Consider the following 18482-nt stretch of genomic DNA (forward strand, 5'->3'; position numbering starts at 1 on the left):
AACCCTTAGAAGCTTACTAGGTCAATAATGCTTGACTCTTTCACTCTTTATCAGGGTAATTTTAAATTCATTGTGACTCCATATTTACGAATTGAGGAACCACATTTTTTTTTTTTTTTTAGGAATGATAACTAACCTTTTGTATTGTTATGTTGCATGCTGTTTTTCTTGTCTGGACATTGTCTTATCAAGCGACATGGACGACCAAGAAACATAGAGAACCAGCCAGCAGTTTTTTCTCCACAGTCATACGTTTTTACCCTATCGTGAGAAAAAAAAGGACTTAACAAAATTTGATTGCCAAAACATTAATTTGCAAAACTGAAGACAAATTACAAAGATGTTTCTTCTGCTTCTTTGCATATAAAAAATACTGAATCTGTATTGTCTGATGAGTGATAAAACAGACGTGAAGTTCTGCGTAATTTTATTTCCCAATTTCCTCAACTTTACTCTGTTAGTCTTGAAGTTAATATTCATGAGATCTAATTTAGTATTATACAATTATTGTGGAATAAAGGATTATGTAGCTTTAGTGTTTAAGACACTGACTCTGAAGTACAGTAAGTGGTAGTCTGTATTATAACATTACAATGCAGTATTATGAAAAAGTTACTTTCCGGTTTGTGCTTTTCACTAAGACAAAGAGGATTAATCTGAGTTGAATTTAAGATTGTCCCACTGTGCGACACTGTATGTAATTTTAATGATCCCATCAGATACAACGATGTTCATTCATGTTAACGTTAATACAGACACTTCACATTAAAACAAGTCTCCACTAGTAGAGCCCAACCAGTAGTTTTTCTCTACCTAAAGATGGTTCCCATTAGTAGTAACTTGTCTAGTGAGTTATGCAAGGCTGGCAATAGATTTGCCATTTTTTACCTGGATCTAAACTCTACTAGATGGATTTTCATCTTTCTCTCATTTCAGGAAGGACATAGATCAGACCTATTTGCCATTAGCATCCTCAACCCGGATGAAACTTAACTTCAATATACTAAAACCTGGGCTTCTGGTTTTAGTTAGTTGTCTGTTTCATTAACTACAAAAGGAAATTTGACTGATATCTAACTTTTAAATGGCATAAACAGGTAAGAGGAATGCAAATTCTCACAATGATCTAAGCAGGATTCTTGTAGTAAGGAAAGTGAGGTAGCAACAGTCCTGTGCTCACCTCTGCTACTCCTACAAAGAAGCTGCTTTGTACGGTGACCCTCTGCTCTGTGATACAAGAAAAAAGTTCCTCGTGGTAAAAGATGCTAAACCCTAGGATTAAGAGAGGAAGTGGCTTGGCTTTACAAAACATTCAATTGCATTTTACAGGTAGAAAGCCAGAAAAAGAGAAATCAATAGATTTTATTATTCCACAGGGATAAGTCTTCAGCTGCTGTTCTAACTTTTGATTGTGGTGCAGCTTGGGATCCCTCTCCCCACTTTGAGACTGGACAGATGCCCACCAAGCTGCTTCTAGTCAGTGATGTCCTAGAGCTGAAATGAAACACTGGTACCATGAGATGCAGGCACTGTGGCACGAAACAGGAGTCAAAACATTTATCTCCACATCAGATTTCATAGTCTGAGGTGAGCACTTCTTGTGTCTGTGGTGGTCACTGTGTTAGGGAGAAGGCAGCTGATGAGAAAGCATGAATCCTTCATGGTGACAGTACAGGTAAAACAAATTTCCCATATAGTTTTCCCCAACCTAACAGAGGTGCTAGGGGTATTTCAATTTTCTGCTGAGCCAACTGCCTCTAGCTGCCTGCCAAGGCTTAATACAGTATAAGTCAGGATGAAAATTTGGACATCTTTTTTATTTGTTTACTCTTCTGAGTCACAGCGGCTGAGTTGGAGACGCACAGCATTCGAAATATTTCATAAAACATCACTGTGTGTTTCTGTATTTCAGGACTCCTAGGTTTTCAAATTGCCATCCCTTATTGTCAGATCATTTTCTGAGCAAGGTCCATTGTCTCTTCAAGGCCTTTTTCAAAGTCCTTCTCCTGTAGCTCAGTTCTGTTCATTTTCTGTTTGTATTTATTTCTGTCAAGTATTCCTCTACATCTGTCAATATTACATTTTATTTGGCACATGCCAGACAAGTTATAAAGGAGGACATAGTCCTCTCAGATTTTACTTGCTGTCCACCTTGAGTTCCCCACTCATCTCACTATTAATGCCATTTAGCTTCGGTGCCTTACAGCTGGTCCCTCCAGCTACGTAATTTACAGAACAAGAAAAAAGGACAGCTGAAGTCTGAATATTGATCCCAAAGGATGTAATACATACATTCACCCACAACAGGTTCAGTTCACCTTGCTTTTAGCTATTCCTTTGTCTTATTCTACCACCAATGTCGTTCCCTTGACCCTTTGATATTGTGGCTTGTCAAAGAGCAGGCTGTGTCCCTGCGTATTTCAGCAGAGCACCAACCCTGAGCATTTAGGGCTTTCTATAATATCAATAATATTAATGCTAGCTTCTACTTTCATCTGACCAGTGTTAGAAGTTATCCTAAAAAGCCTTGTCTCACCAAGGTGAGCAGCACCTGCTGATGGACAGCCCCTGCTGAGATGAATACTACCATTGCTGAACTGCCTCACAAGGGAAACGGGGCCTCGCTAAACTTTTATGGCTGCTGTCAAGTTAAACTCTCTCTCGTGACTGACTGTAGATTTTATGTCATGTGCTACCTCAGCGTAAATTCAGAGTAACCACTTACACCACCAGAACTGGTGAAATGGGAGGCAGAATTAATATGTGCAGAATACCTTCAGTAGCACTTCCTTTTGAATAAAAGCCTATAAGGTTTTGGGCCCTCTGCTCACCTCAGACACTTTGCAGAAGAGACTCTGGACCACAAATCACCTCCTGTCTGTGCTACTGCAAAGCACTGTTTTGTTCCTATTTCTCATTTCTTGGCCCCAAATTTGGCAACAAATTATATACACATGGAGAGAAAGAGAACCTAGGCTATTTCAGAGCAGGGCCTGTAATAGATGGGCTAACCATGGGGAGGCTAAGGATGAGTCAACACTAAGGGAAGTGGGACAGATGGTTGAAACAAATGACTCTTGGGTGAATTCCACTACCTGAGGAAAATAGACTTCTGAGGAAAAGATCCTCTTTATCATCTGAATAGCTAGTAGAAAAGAAGGAGAAGATCATTTCCTCCATGGCTCCATGGGGAAAATGGCCAGGAGTTCTGCTGGTTTGTTCATATTACCCTCAGGGAAGCAAATGTAAAGCATTACAAAGAATTGGTTAAAAGAATAAATAAATCTGTCTCTTTTAGTTGGACTTACCAAGGGACCTGGTGAAAAGAAATGTAGTAGATAATGCAAATGTACTTTAGGAAGGCACTTGATACACTGCCACTCAGAAAAATTAATAAGACTGGGAAGTACTTAGAAAATATGATGGATAAACACTTAAGTTCACTCATAGGAAATTAATTTATTCATAATGTTATATTTCACTGAAGTGCTGTGTCTTTTGATTTAGAGTTAATGCTATTTCACATAGTCACCTCCAATCTTCCCAAGCTTGTTAAAGGGACACTGATCAACATGGGTGGTCAAAACAAATTAAAAAGGGTTGTAAATATAGAAAGCCGTTTATAACTTCAGTGGGTTCTAGCAAATGTGAATCAGTGCAGCGTGAAACGGGCAAAGTTGACAGCATCATTACTAGCAAATGAATGAACTGAATTTCTAGAGTCTTGATGAAGCCGCTGCTTGGCATTTGGAAGCAACTGGGGACACCTTTCCCTTTTTGCAGCCTTGGAGCAAGTAAAACAAAGATGTCTCTTATTCTAGTTAGTGTCAAGTCATCACAGGCTCTTGTAGTGCCCCCTCTCACCCCCCTTTTTTATTTTTATCATTATTTTGTTGTTTTTTATCAGACATGCTGCACACGCCAAATTACCTACCTAAATCTTTCTTTTCCTGGCCCCCTGAATCATTGAACATTTATTGATTTCCACCCTCCCTCTCTTCTTTTTAAAGTAGTTTGCTCCTGAGTGTCTATCTGATCATGTCCTGAGTGCCACTGCGGCGACTTGGAGCTCGGATTCCCCTCTGCTCTCACTCACCTGTGCGAACAGACTTTACTCTCGCAGATCACAGCCTCTTTTCCAGTATTTTCTTCTAGCGATACAGATATTGTGTCCATGCCTAGATGGTCAGACAGCAAACAAAGTTAAAAATCAACATTTATGCAGAATCACAGAATTATGATTAAAATGCCTATTTTTTGCACTTGTTCTTAATCACAGCAGCCACCCAAACACTGTGTGACAAAAATCCCCTTCCTTTTTGCTAGAATTATATTCTCTGCCTGCAGGTGGCTCCAAATGACAATGCAAAAAGCAAAGGCTGCAGATGACCTTGGTAACCAAGCCACATTGAGGAATATACATGTACAATTTCAGCTTTGAGTGAATTAATTCTCCATGTATCTCAGGCAATGGAACTGGCACAAAACTACTGCCTCAACCATGATTTCTGCTAAAAGGATGAGTTTATTGCTGTTGTGCTCCTTCTAGAAAACTGGGAGATGAGATAATTACTGTTGTGTTTTTCTTTTGGAGTGGTGGGATGGACTGAACAGAAAGACGGGGGCATGGAAGAGAAAAATTTCACACAGACTGTTCAAGAAAAGAAATATAATGTGTCATAAAATTATAATAATTTAAGTAAATATAAAATGTGTAGAAACCACAAATAGAGGAACTATTTTGTTTTCATGTATCTATCTCTAAGTTTAAACCAGATGATGAATCGCTGACAATGATCTGTGTTATTAGTTTCTTCCATGATTTTCATATCTTGAACAGAATGAGCCAAAGGGATGGAAAGGCTGCCGTAGTTTATTAGAAGGAAAAATAAAAGCTGGACAGTATTGCTTTTTGTTAATTGAAAGCAATAATCTTAAATGATGAACAAAGTGTGGTTGTGTGGCTGCAATGAATACAACTCTTTCATTATACTGCAACATAAACCAACAAAGACTCTGATCTCCCCTACTCCAGTTTTATATCAGCACATATTTATTTCTTTCATTATTTCCTGCTTCTTGCTTGTCCTACAAACAAGAACTAAACTCTACTAGCTCTGTGGTATGGTGAAATCAAATAATTTTTTTATTGTTGGAAAAGGAATGAAAGGTAATTCAGAGTTGCAATAGCCCACTACCAGCTCTGGTCCATGCAAGTTTTCACTACAGAAAGGCTTCCATTCTTTATTTAGCCAGTGATGTTAGTATACTTCAGAAGCAAAAACAGAGGAAAAGTTGGGTTAATTTAGCAAAAGTAAAACATACAAGTAATAAATGCATTGAAGGTGCTTGCAACAACCTGAAAAAAGAAGCCAATTTTGTCATCTTACAGACCAGAACAAATGCTCTTGTACTTTGAAGCATTTGAACATTAGCATCATTCCTTCTGGAAGAGCAAATTTTGAAAGTTTTGTACTATATGTGCCCTTAGCTGTCACTTTTTTTTGTAAAAAATAATTTCTAAACAAGGCATATGCACAAAATTCCTTTAAATAGTCTTGAGGCTTTAAAAAGCCCTGCTTTCATACACCAGCAAGTGTATCACATTTTTATTGAACAATATACATTTTACAGTGATGTTTAGGTCAGTTAAACATTGTTAATTACAATTTTATTCTATCTTAAGGCAAAAAAATAAAGCAGAATGTTGCCAGTTACTAAAATGTAAGAGCTGGCATTCTCCATGGTCATTTGCTTGATAATAAAATTCACAGATGTGCTCGCAGTATTAATATATATATAAAATTATTCCTGTCTTTATAGCTCCTATTTTCAGTCAATGAGAAAAATTAGAGGTCTGTCATTTCAATAGACTGAAATATAAACTATTCATGTACATTCTTTCATTAGTGTATGCACATAATTCCCATTATTTTTATTGGCAGTAACACATGACCATTTGAAGGCAGAATAAACTCCATAAAGTGTAATTAGTTGCTCAGTTTTGCAAGCATCTTTCTACTCCAATATTTTAAAGGGCCTTCACAACACTTAAAATTTCTCAGTCTGCAGTGGCAAACTAAGTCACAACTTGCCAGAATAATGCTGAGTGCTAGCTAAAATGTAAAGAGAGAAATTAGTCTTGTACAGAAATGTATTCTCATGCAAATTCTATTTGGCTTACTTTTGTGTGGTTCAGGAACTAGTGCAGTGCTATCTATGTCCCCACATATTTGATGGAGCAGGACAACAAGATTTTCCTTGATTCTCATTCAAGCAATACATCTTTTTGAAATAAAGATTCTTTCTCTAAGCTCCTGTGAGTTTAACTATTAACTACTTCAGTGGAGGCAAGCTGTCAAGATAAAAGAAGTTATTTTTCTGCATGGGAGTTTATTTAAAATGATACCAGTTTTCTTGAAGTGGGTCCTGTGCTGGCCAGGATTTGGTGTATTCTTCACGTCAGAAAGAAAAGGTAATGCCTGCTAACTACATAGCCTATGAAAATAATTGTCAAAATCCAGAAATGCAGTTTCTCAAAATTAAAAACTCCTTCCCTCTACCAAAGTAAGGCACAGCCAATGGCAAAACAAACACAGGCCCTTCCTCTTCCTCTGCTGTCAGTTATCCCCTTTGTCACGAGCCAGGTGAATGTCTGGTGCAGGCCAATTAATTTTGCAGGCATGCCAGACCTTACCTAAGCCTTTGAGAAGTTTTGGCCTTGTCTAGAGCCCCAGTGTGATTGTCCTTGCTACCCAACAGCAGGACCATGCCACTAGGTTTGTCAGACAAACCATCCAAGGCTGGTTGTTAGACAGGCTGCAGAGATACCTTACACACAGGGGCTGAAGAAAGCACCTGATGTAGTGTCTCAGCACGGGCAGGATTCAGCAAAAAGGTATTAAAGCAGTTACTGTCGCACTAAATCACACCAACACATTTATTTTGTTGGACAGAGAGAACAGGGAATATTAAACCATATTGAAATCAAATAGCTATAAACAAATTTTTCCACTAATGAACATTTCTAGAGGGAGAGGAATGCGCATGCCTGGAGGGGGACAGATTCATTATGTTTTAGAAGCTGAACAGAGAAATTCTTTGCCATAATCTAATAGTAATAACAGCAAGGTGTTCTTCATAAGGGTACATACTTCAGCTAGGGTGAGTTGGCTTTGGGCACTTACCAGAGGAACCTAATCCAGCAGCACAGTTGCCTTAGGCTCTCTCTGTTGGAGAGACACCTCCAGATAGCAAAACACGCCTTAGATGGAGATCATCACCACAGTTTGCTCTCACAATGACAAAAGCACAGATGATAGCAGAGAAACTGGTAGGGAAAGCAGAGTAGTTTAAGTCTCAGAGCAGAAAGAAGGCAGGTAACTTGGCTGTAGCTGCCACCTGGTCAGCAGGAAGCAGATGGGTTTTCACATTCAGCAGAGCAAGAGGTGCAGTGAAGGTGCATCTCGAAGTTTCTGCCTCCCTTTTTTTTTTCTTCACCACCTCTATCACCCACTCCTCACCGCCAGAAGTGTCCCCATCACCATGCCCTCACCCTGGTGCCCCCCCAGCAGACTGGAAATAGTAAAAATGTGGCTCTGTTTGGTCAGAGAAATGGGACTGAAAGAAAGGAAATGACAGAGAAATTAGAATTAGGGATCTGAGTGTTTTCCACATACCAACACCTTCGTAACCTTTTGCCTCATTTATGCAATGAAGTATGTAATGAAGACAAGGACAATAACATCTACGCACGGTTACAACCACAGTGGAGTCACATAAGTGAAAAAAAAAAAAAAAAGAAAAAAAAGAAAAAAAAGGAAAATAAATGGAAACCCTGCACAGGGACTGTGCAGGCAGGGGGAGAAGAGGAGGAGCTGGAGGAATCAAAGCTCCTCTTGGAAAGATGCATACTGCTACAGCTGAGGAAAGGCAGCTCGGGGTGGTAGCAATCCCCTGGGAGAAAGAAACTCACAAAGCAATAAAGCTGGAAGAGACCTGGAGGTGGCTGTAGTCAGCAGGCTAAGTGCTACAAATCTGAGGTACTTTTAGCCAGGGAAGGCTCTCTGAGACACAGTACAGCCATCCTGGCTCAAAGGGGGGCTCCTGCTCCTCACCCCAACCATCGCTGCTCCAGCTACGTGCTCAGCATTCGGCCTCTCGTGCTCCATCAGCAACACACTACCGACAGGCTGGGGAGACTTGTGAACAGCCAGCAGTGATTAACATGAGACTTTCAAGGAAGGAGTCAACTAATTAAATTAAATGTCACAGCATCACAGGCTGGCTGAGGTTGGCAGGGACCTCTGGAGGTCTTCTGGTCCAAACCCTCTGCTCAAGCAGGGACACCCGGAGCACGTTGCCCAGGAGCATCTGCGATGCAATGCCTAGCATGAAATGATTTGAGTTGGAGATATAGCAATGACCCCTGTATCTGAAGGGATAAAAGAAAATAATAAAAATTTGATACATACAAACAAGTCATGAGTTTAGACTGCAGGAGAGTGGAAAGAGAACAGAATAAATATTGCAACAACCTTCTACAGATGTATCTGCTCAGTATTACCCTGCCTTTTCATGTGTGCCCATCACTGTGCAACCTTATGAGCAGTAACCTCTGGAATAGTCTCTCCAAGTAAATGAGAGACATTATCTCACTACTAAGCTTAAAAACAAAACAAAACAACAACAACAACAAAAACCTAGAGGTTGTAAGTACACTACTGGAGTAAAAAATAGCAGAACTACTCTAAAAAGAGGGCCCAGACCACTGTATGTGCTAGGCTTACAGTTATCTGGAGTCATCATACACAGAATAAAATATACCAATAGATCACAGAATCACAGAATCATTAAGGTAGGAAGGGACCTCCATGACCATCTGGTCCAACCATCACCCTACTACCAATGCCATCCACTAAACCATGTCCCGAAGCACCAGGTCCAACCCGTGTTTGTCTAGAGATAATGCGTTTGTTTACAGAATGTGATGCTAGTAAGGAAAAAACAAAACAAAACCAAACCCAAAAAAAATAATCAAGAGTGGAATGAAAAAATCTAAAGGTCCAGCAGAGCTGAACTTCTGAAAATGTGAAGGATACATAGAGAAGGTTTGGACAAGACTCCACATTGTATCTACAAGCAGGAGGTACTAGCAGAAAAAAAGTGAGATGGAAAGGAAGTGAATTTCTAGGAATTATTATTTCTGAAACAGTTGGTAATTTACAAGTTGTCAGAGAAGGTTGCATATGCAACTGTACTACACAAATGTGCAATGTGCTCCACATCAAATTGAAATGAATTGACAATACCTTTTCAAAAAATAATATAGAGGGAAGAGCAGAAAATAGCAGGCTTTGGGACAGTGACCCAGACTGGAATTCCTAGGAGTAGACAAGATTGTGCTTTGGATTTGAAACATGCAAAAAGTATTCAAAAGACTAGTGGAAATACCCAAATTTACATTTGGCCAACCTGACAGACAAAAGAAATCAACTGGTCAGACTTGATTTTATAGTGGGTATTCAGACAGTTGAAGGGGACAACAACTGTACTGTATAAACAGAAAAGCAGCTGTAGTTACAGAAGCACCCATATAGAGTTCTAATTAGGGGGTGAAAAATTGGAATATAACTTCCCTTGTTTTGCTCTAGCTGTGGAAAATGTGAGCACATGTATTATTGACGGTTAAGACATACAGGGTGAGTAAATGTTAGACCGCAGGGAAGTGATAAATGCCATTCAGCCACATGCAAACTTGGCATTAGTAATGACTTTTGTGGAATACAAACCTATTCCACCGTTTAGTGCTAACAGCACTATTAGGAAAATAAATAATTCCTACCCCCAAGTAGCAAAGGGCTTTCCATAATGCTTTCCATACGGTTTTCTCTCTCTCTTTTTTTTTTCTCCCCTCAGCAGAGACTAAAAAGTGTTTTGATGAATCCAAAGAAGCCCAAACATCATGGTTTTTTTCTGCCTGCTAGTGCAAGTATTTAACTGAGCTAAATAAATAAAGTTTGGTCCTTATCTTAATTCATATTAATTCCCACTGAAGACTCCACCCCTCTACACAGCTGCTGGAAGGAGGACAGCTGCAAAATGGGAAGGTCTTTGGCCAGGGTGTTTGATGTTAGACTCCTAATCCTTCACCTTCACAGCAGTAACAGTCCCTTCAGGCTGACGGACTCCCTTTTATGATGTGGAGGGACAGATTAGTCAGTAAATTTCCACATTTATCAATTCACAGTTCCTTTCTGGACTATCCACTTTATGGAGCACATATGGAGTCGCTATCTACTTTCTGCTTGTCCCAGCAATACACTAGAAACTACCCAGGGCTATTACAGCCTCGGCTTTTTTTTGGCCTACATTTGGTAGCAGAATTTGTCCCTTAAGTGAGCACGCATATACAGCATTCAGTATTTCGGTCCCTGCATATAGGTAGACTCTGTGTGTAAGTTTGACACCAGTAACGAAGGGGGAAAAAGGATGTTGTTTACTTACCTTCTGCCCGAATGACCATAATCTTTTGCTTCAGATCAATTGAGGGATTTACAAGACATAGCCTTGGCTCCTGTTTCTGAGTCAAGCAAACTCCATTCTGATTTACAACCATCCAGTTACGGTCATACAGCAAGCCCTGGTTTCCTACCGGCCATTCTGTAACCTGGAAAAGCAGCAGGAGGGGATGCAAAGGTTTAGAAAATGTTGGCTGCATGACACATTCATGCTGAAAAGAAAAGAGAGGGAAAAGAAACCACTAATGAACTTCCTTGAAATCAGGAAAGCTTGTGGAAGCCACTGTCAGCTGTTATAACAGAAACCTTAATTGAAAGTCAAAGATAAAGATCTCACTGGAAACAACTGACAGAATAGAATGGAGTTACTATAATTTGTTGCATATTATCATACACTTTGATTTAACAGAACCATGAGAATACAGCAAACAATCACTGAAACCCTCTGAAAGCTGTTTTCAGTTTTACACTCAGCCATTTTTAGGACCACTCCCCTCAACAATTTTCTTTTAATTCACAAAACATGAGGCTTGCATGTGAGTTTTATGAATTAGGGCAAAACCAAACAAACAGAAAGCAAGGAAAATGTGAAATTCAGAATTCTGAATAAACTTTCACATTTTTCATAAAACTAAAACCTCTTTATCAATGAATCTATCTGAGAAAACATCCACTGCTGAGATTTCTCGTTTAGCAAGTGCATAACAGTTTTTCCAAATCCCCTTGCAACAAAACACGTGGTTGTCTTTGCTATCTGTCCTTCCACTGCTTCTATAATGCTCTTTATTTCCAATAGCCTATACAGGCATATTGTCCTTGCCTTTATGGGCATTTTTCTGGTGAAAAGAACAGATGTTACTGATGCTACACAGATGGTAATTTTGAAATCAAAAAAGGGAACAATTTTAGTAATGCCTTTGGGTGATATTAATAACTGCTTTCTCCTTCAGAACATTAAAATATTAATACCATTATTTTAACATAAAGCTGGACATTTAAACACACTGTTTCAACTCGTGTATGCTTTCTAATCGTAGCTGAATATGGAGAAAAGTTCACCACAGGTGAACTTTGCTGAATTCTTCTAGAGAAGCTTAGCACAGCTCAAATGAATTAACTGGCAAAAAGCTTTAGCAAAAGGTCTTGAGAGAAAGGTATGTCAGGCACAGCCTGATACTCTGAAGAAAGCACGGCTTGAAACAGTGATTGGATTAATTAAAAATCACAATTTTGTTTAGCTCTGTCCAAAACCGCACAGATCCCACAAAATCCCATTCTTATAAACTTTTCCAGGCTTTGGAAGAGCCCTCAGCAACAGATTGACACCTAGGGCCCGACTAGAGGAAGCTGAGGGCAGGCACTCAAAATGTCCTGAAAGTGGACACTGAAAGCATTACAGCTGAACTAGTCCCTCTAAATATTTTGGCCACTATCAACTACGTGAGCTATCAACTATATAACAAACAGAAAATAATGGAAAAAAATAGAGTAGATATGTATTTTATCTACCTACTTGATTTATAACACTTTTTGGTTGTTTTTGAAGTGAGTGTGGAAAAAAAATGTCAGTCAAAATTAGAATCCTTAGGTCTGATAGCGTCATCTGAAAATGTGTTGTCCAAGCTCCTCAAACCATTAGCACATAAAGGATTTGAACCTCTGCTCTGTCTTTTAGGAGAATACTCATAGGCCAAAGACTGCAATATCAGCTGGAGTGCAGACTTTTGTCCTTGCTGGAAATTATCCTTCAGAGATGCCACTGTTGTTTGGTTATCCTGTATAATTAGATTTCAAAATGCATTTTGAACAGCTGGTGATCATCTAAGAGCTGCAAGAATTTCCTGGTAACAAATCTCCTTTCCAAAACAGAAGATCACTAATCAGTAATATGTCCTCCCATGGATCCAACAGATCATTACAGGATTTGCAAGACACAACAAACAGAATAAACAAAAAGATCAGAAAAACACAGAAAGAGCCTAAATAAAGTGATTTCTGGCTCCCAATAACAACATTCAATTTCTTTGCTTCCACTGTAGGACAGTAGTTTTATTCAGGAGACAGTTTAGGTGTATGCTTACCCTTCGCTGAAGACATGAGTTTTTATGAACAAAACAAAACTTTCTTGTTTAATCAGAGCTTTGGATAATTCTTACATGCTCATAGGCACTATGGGGAAAGCTCAGCTAACGAGGCAACAGATATTTGGAAATAATCAGCACCTTCCATTTAAAATACCTCTGGCAGGTCCAAAATACTGGCAAGTAACCCCAAGCTCCACTCTGAGATTCAGCACACAACTATAGGAGTTGAGTCCATTTTCCCCCTTCCTCTGGGTGTCTACTGTTGTAAAAAGAATAATACCTAAATGTGCCCAGCAGTAAGTTCCTTTTCTCTCATGGATATCCCTAGTACACAGTCTAGTGCCCTACTTTCTCCCCACATTTCAACTTACTGCACCGAACGTTTGCTCCAATAAATAAAGTTGCAACAACCAAATAACTGTGTACCCTGCCTTGGACAGAGAGTCACAGTTGATCATGAAGTAATCAGAGCTGTTTTGCTGTTAATACTGGAGATAAGTGCAGAAGAAAATAAAAATTTCTATTCTCATTAGCATTTAAGCTGGCGACCTGTGCGGACCCTCTCCCACCAGTGTTTGATAGAGTCTGAAGGGATTGTTCAAGGACTGCAAGCAACTTAGAGCAGTTCAGAGCCTGCCTGCTCTGCTTTCATCTGAGACATGAGAAGTGTGATTCGATTCGGCTCCCTTGGATTACATCTGAGATGTCTGCCCCGGGCCAGCAGATATGACACAAGCTGCAAAGAAGATCTGCATCCTGGTGGACCAGCAGCAGGAGGTAAGGCAGGGCACTCAAACAGCACTAAATATCTACATTCAGGCAACTAAAATAGTGAAGCAGCCAGTGAAGCTTACTGCAAAGTAAAATAAAACAGGGTAGCTTCCATCACAGTGAGCAATACTGTATTGCACTGATTCCTTAAGGTTGTCTGACCATCTCTACTTGAGACAAGTTAGACAGAAAGACAGAAAGCAGGGACACCACGATTTTACTGATAGATGCTAACATATACCTTCTTTCCCAGCAGGGTGGGTAGGCTAATCATCCAACATAAGGTCTTCCCTACCTGTCACCAGCAAGGACCACTGCACCGAGCACAACCAGTACACGGTGTTCTACCTTCTTTAGCATTTTTTCTTCTTTTAATGTAAGAACATCCATTGCAGAAACATGGTTTTGTTTTTTTTCTTTTTAAGATTTTTCTTTGAAATATTTTGGGCTGTATTTTTCCTTAATTTGCTGCAATGTCATCATGTAGGCTAACACAATTTTCAAACACATTAAAGCAATCACTGAACAGCTTTTAAATTATGCAAGTTTAAAAATGTTAGTGGTCTTACACATAATTTAACTACTGATCACTAAGAATTTGCATTGTATTTTGAATTAAAAGCTAATTTGTCTTCTGTGTTGAGCTGCAATTTTTATCCTCTGAAATCTACTGCAAGAATAATAAAGTTATTAATGTTTAAAGTCCTAACCTCTTTCACTGGGCACACTGCACTAAGTAATTATGCAAAATTCATTGACATAAGAGATGTTCATGTTTAAAAATGCATGTTTAAAACATGTTTTTATGCTGGAAAAGAAGAAAAATGTGGTCAGGGACACAGGCTACTCCTTTTTTCTGCTTCTCCCTGTTTAATAAAATAATTGTAGGGAAATTAAAGCACATTTAAGACATTCAGTTAAAATATTCTGCCTTCTGCTTCCTGAGCCATATGTAGAAAATCCATGTAACATCACTGAACAGACAGTCCAGTGGCCAGGAACACTTGATGAAACATACATGCTGCAGGAGCTAACCAACCTGCAGTAAGCTGAAAACCTTAATGCTTCATCCTCCCAGCTGCCAAAGCACACTCGTCACTCTCATTTTCTTGGGAAGTCAAGTACCTCCTGCCCTAAAACACTTAGAATAGACTAGAGAAATCAGAGTTTAGGTAAAGAGGAGATTATGTGACTCTAAAGTGGAGATCAAACAGCTGTGAGCTTGTATTCATGTCCTCATCAAGTCTGTCCTCCTGCCACTAATCAAGTCATCTGCCCTGCAGCCACCAAGTCAACGGGTAGACTTCACTGGCAGATGGACGAAGTCCTGCACACACAATTAGGTGGAATCTTCCACTCCACATTTTATTTTAGGCAAATGCAAGTGATCATCTACTTCCCAATAAAGCCCATTTGCTACACACGGAAGGTCTGACCTACCATATGAGCTGGAGGACTGCACTTGAACTTACAAATCTATGAGATTCTGACCTCAAGAATCCAAGTACAAGATGAATGAATTTACTGCAGCCTAATACCTAAACCACTTTCAATTTTTCACATCAACTAGCTTAGAGCTACCTTCTAACTAATAAAAATGGAGATAAAATTTTAACAGGGAAAATATTTTTCCTAACTTTCCAACAAGCACAAAGCATTTAAAAGGTATTTTGTATTAAAACCATTAAACTGAATTTTAATTCTTGGCTTCTAACTGAAGACCATGAGAACCCATTCCTTCTGTTTTATCCAACCTATTCCTCCTGTAGTAAATGGAAAGAGACAGAAATATCCAGCAACAATTCATTTTCCTACTACAGATGCCTATTTTATGATAAGATGAATTAGGAGGTATCTACCTCTCACTGCTTAAAGAATAATATCTACCTTCAGAGGGGTAAGATCAAGTAAGATGAACTCTGCTTTCACAGTGGGTCCACTAACTGGGACGAGAAGTATGCATGAAGAATGTGGATTTCCCCCTCCATATAAAACTCCAGTTCTGTCTGCCAGGGAGTGCCAGGTTTATATGCATTTATCAACTAGGGTAGTTTCCCCACAGAGCTTGAAGAGAGGAAAACTAGCTTAGTTTGTGGGAAAACATGAGCTGTCTTTCATGCTGAGGTATATCTTACCTGCTCCTGGGTACAATCATTTCAAAGCCTTCCTAGCAACGAATGTTGTGGTATGTATCTCATAACATTGGCCTGCATGTTAAAATAGAATTTAACCCCAAAGGGACCTGAATACTGCTAGAACATATTTCAGCAGCTTCTGTAGAGAGCTTCTGTAATAAAACCATAATACCTGCAACACTTAAACAGAGGTTAAAATATTCTCACAAGAAATGTGGGATTACTTTGATTTTCTAAACAGTTTGATTTAGTGGGAGGTTAGTAAGGGGTGGAAAATTGTTCAGATCTCATGTAATGCTTGAGATTGTGCCTCTGAATTAGAAACATTATGAGCAAAACCAAGTTTAAAAATGTAGTTGGTTTGTTGACCATGCCATAATACCCTTTGCTTCAATTCCCCAGATTCTTTCTGTATTAAGAAAAAAATAAATAAATCACAACCAAATCAGCTGAGAAGCAATATTTTAAATGCAGGTGATTTGTCACTGGATTTGACCCCAATTTTCATTCAGATGTGAGACAGTGACCTAGACCAGCAAGTTTTCATAGGGAAAGTTATACTGTTATTGACATTCATTAAATCACTTCCCAGTATGGTACTAAGCAGAGTCACAGTCCAGGTCATGTGTGGGCCATACACCTATTTCATCATGCATTATTAAAAAAAAAAAAAGTCACAGCTAAGGTGATGATATTATTAACTTGGCAAAAAAGCAATTAAAATCTTCAAAGAGTGAACTTTCAAGTAGCGCAGCAACACTTAAATGTCATATTTCTGTTGCAAATGTATTTTTAATGATAACATTTCTTTGTAATGTAAATCAGCCTCCTCTCAATTATAACATGTTAATCAAGTTATTTCTCAATTGCTGCCTACCCATCAATGCCTTCAAGTCCATCACATGTCATTCTGTGAAAGCATACTAATTACTTGATTATATTTTAGTCAAGTTTTGCAAATCCAACTGTTTTTTTTTTTTTTCTTTTTTTTCCTAAGACTGCATATTATGTGCAGATTTGTCTGTTGGGCGGGGGGAGGGGAGAGCTGAAGACGCATCTCATTCCTGTAACTTCAGTCTAATTGAAACACTTTGAAAGTGCCTTATCATGTAAGACTTGATCCTAGGAATTGGAGAAAAGGAAAAAATGGTTATCCATATACTATTTCCTAGTATCTCATATACATGTTATTCCTGGTTGACACGTTCAACAGGGGTAATGAAAAAAAACACAAGGTTGGGATGAATATTTAAGAATATATTAAAACATATACCTCAAATGAAGAGCAGGATTTGATTGGGTAAAGGAAAATGTTGGTGACAGTAATGGGGTTGCCATCTCCTCTGTATGTTGGCACCGCAGTCTCAGAAATAGTTGCCCTTATGCTTTCCGACTCAGACTCCGCTGGCTGCCAGTCAACAGTCTTCACTGTCACAGATGAATTATTCCCAAGTTCTCTGTCCGAGATGTGTGTTCTTGGAGACAATTTATCTGCATTCTTAAAGTAAGTGCCATCATCTGGGACAGGCTCTGTCGTCAGCTTTGTAACAGAGGACTGGAAGGAAATCTCAGTGTCTGACTTGGAGAACCTGGTGGCTACGATGAATTTCAAGAAAGTCTGTGCATCTTCAAAGGAAGACATGTAGCCAAAGGATATTCTCACAGAACCAGTGGGACGTCCATCAATTATGTCTATATCATCTCCACAGACATGGCCAGCCTAGTTTGAAACAGGAAGACAAACAGAGCTATTATGACAGACCTTCTTACTTTACATAGTTATTCACTAGTCTATTAATTCTAACCAAAAAACTGTTTTCAGAAATACACAGGTAACCCATGAATACAAAGAAAGAATAGAGAAAAAAAAAATCCCAATTGTCTTATTACCTTCTCAAGCTGGGAAGAAGATCATTTTGAGATGCTTGCCCTATTCTACCTTAAGGCAAGAGAGACTTTTCAAAAACTTATGTTAAGAATCAGAAGAAGTTTGCTCGTGCCAGAACGTCCTGTTAGCAAGGGAAGTCTCCAGATATATTCTGGTCTCGACTTCATTAGTTCAGTGAGATTTAAACTGGGACATTACATTCAGGTAGATGAACAAACCACTACACTTCTTGATACTTGCTGTCAGAACAGTTCTGTTTTATACAATCAATAGCTTACTCATGGTTTGTCTTAAACAGCCCAGTGGACAGATACACTGCTAAGAACTGGTCTGGGACATTTAGCAAAGCAGAGACTTGAATATAAAACTGGAACATCCAAAGTGAGTTCCCTCATCATTGTGATATCCAGTAGATTTGTCTTGCTGATCCAGTCAACATGTTGCTTTCAGGACAGATGGAAGTAGCCTTCCCCCTAACATTGCTTCATTTGAAAAACACAGGCTTCAGCTCATGATAAACCTTTGTTTAAAAATTTGTCCCTCAAATATCCTAATACTGACCTCCAATAACCTTATATTTGATGTATCTTTCATACAGCACTCCCCAGAAAACTCCCTGGAGGTGGAGTGGAGCAGAAATTTCTCCTTCAGTTGAGTAGGTCAGTGAGTGCTGCCACTCATTTCCAGCGAGATAAGCCAGAAACTCCCTTTGATCACCTACCTAACATTAGCTTACCAATGGACACAAGATTTAGTTCTGTCAGCACCCTTATTCCTTTAAATGCAGCAGCTGTTTTTTTTTTTTTTTTCCCCTCTGAAATTCATTTATTTATGCATTTCTGTTAAATAAAAATGGAAGTGTGAATAGATTATTTACATGAGGGCTTTTTAAAGCAAGAAATGTCACAGTTCAGTGAACACAGGTCCCATTTTTTCCAGGAGAAATAAAAAAAAACTATGTCAAAGCATGCAATGCAGTAGCAAATATTGTAATGCACTGGAACATAGCTTTTATTTGTGACAATAGAGCAGAAGCAACATTTACAAAATTAGGTTGCATCTGTTAATATATGTGGAACACTTC

General features: G+C 38.9%; 1 protein-coding gene across 7 annotated transcripts in view; it reads right to left on the bottom strand.

Annotated features, from left to right (window-relative positions):
• The window catches only part of MOCOS (molybdenum cofactor sulfurase), a 274042-nt gene that overhangs the window by 18444 nt on the left and 237116 nt on the right, over positions 1-18482 (bottom strand). For all 7 annotated transcript variants that reach the window (XM_084509001.1, XM_084509002.1, XM_084508998.1 and 4 more), the window contains 4 exons: positions 16784-17230; positions 10507-10669; positions 4097-4178; positions 137-261 (listed from right to left, as the gene is read on the bottom strand). In XM_084509001.1, coding sequence (XP_084365127.1) covers positions 137-261; positions 4097-4178; positions 10507-10669; positions 16784-17230 — 817 coding nt within the window. The remainder of the gene's footprint in view (positions 1-136; positions 262-4096; positions 4179-10506; positions 10670-16783; positions 17231-18482) is intronic.

The sequence above is a fragment of the Aythya ferina genome, assembly GCF_964211825.1.
Source record: "Aythya ferina genome assembly, chromosome: 2".
Taxonomy (NCBI): Eukaryota; Metazoa; Chordata; class Aves; order Anseriformes; family Anatidae; genus Aythya; species Aythya ferina.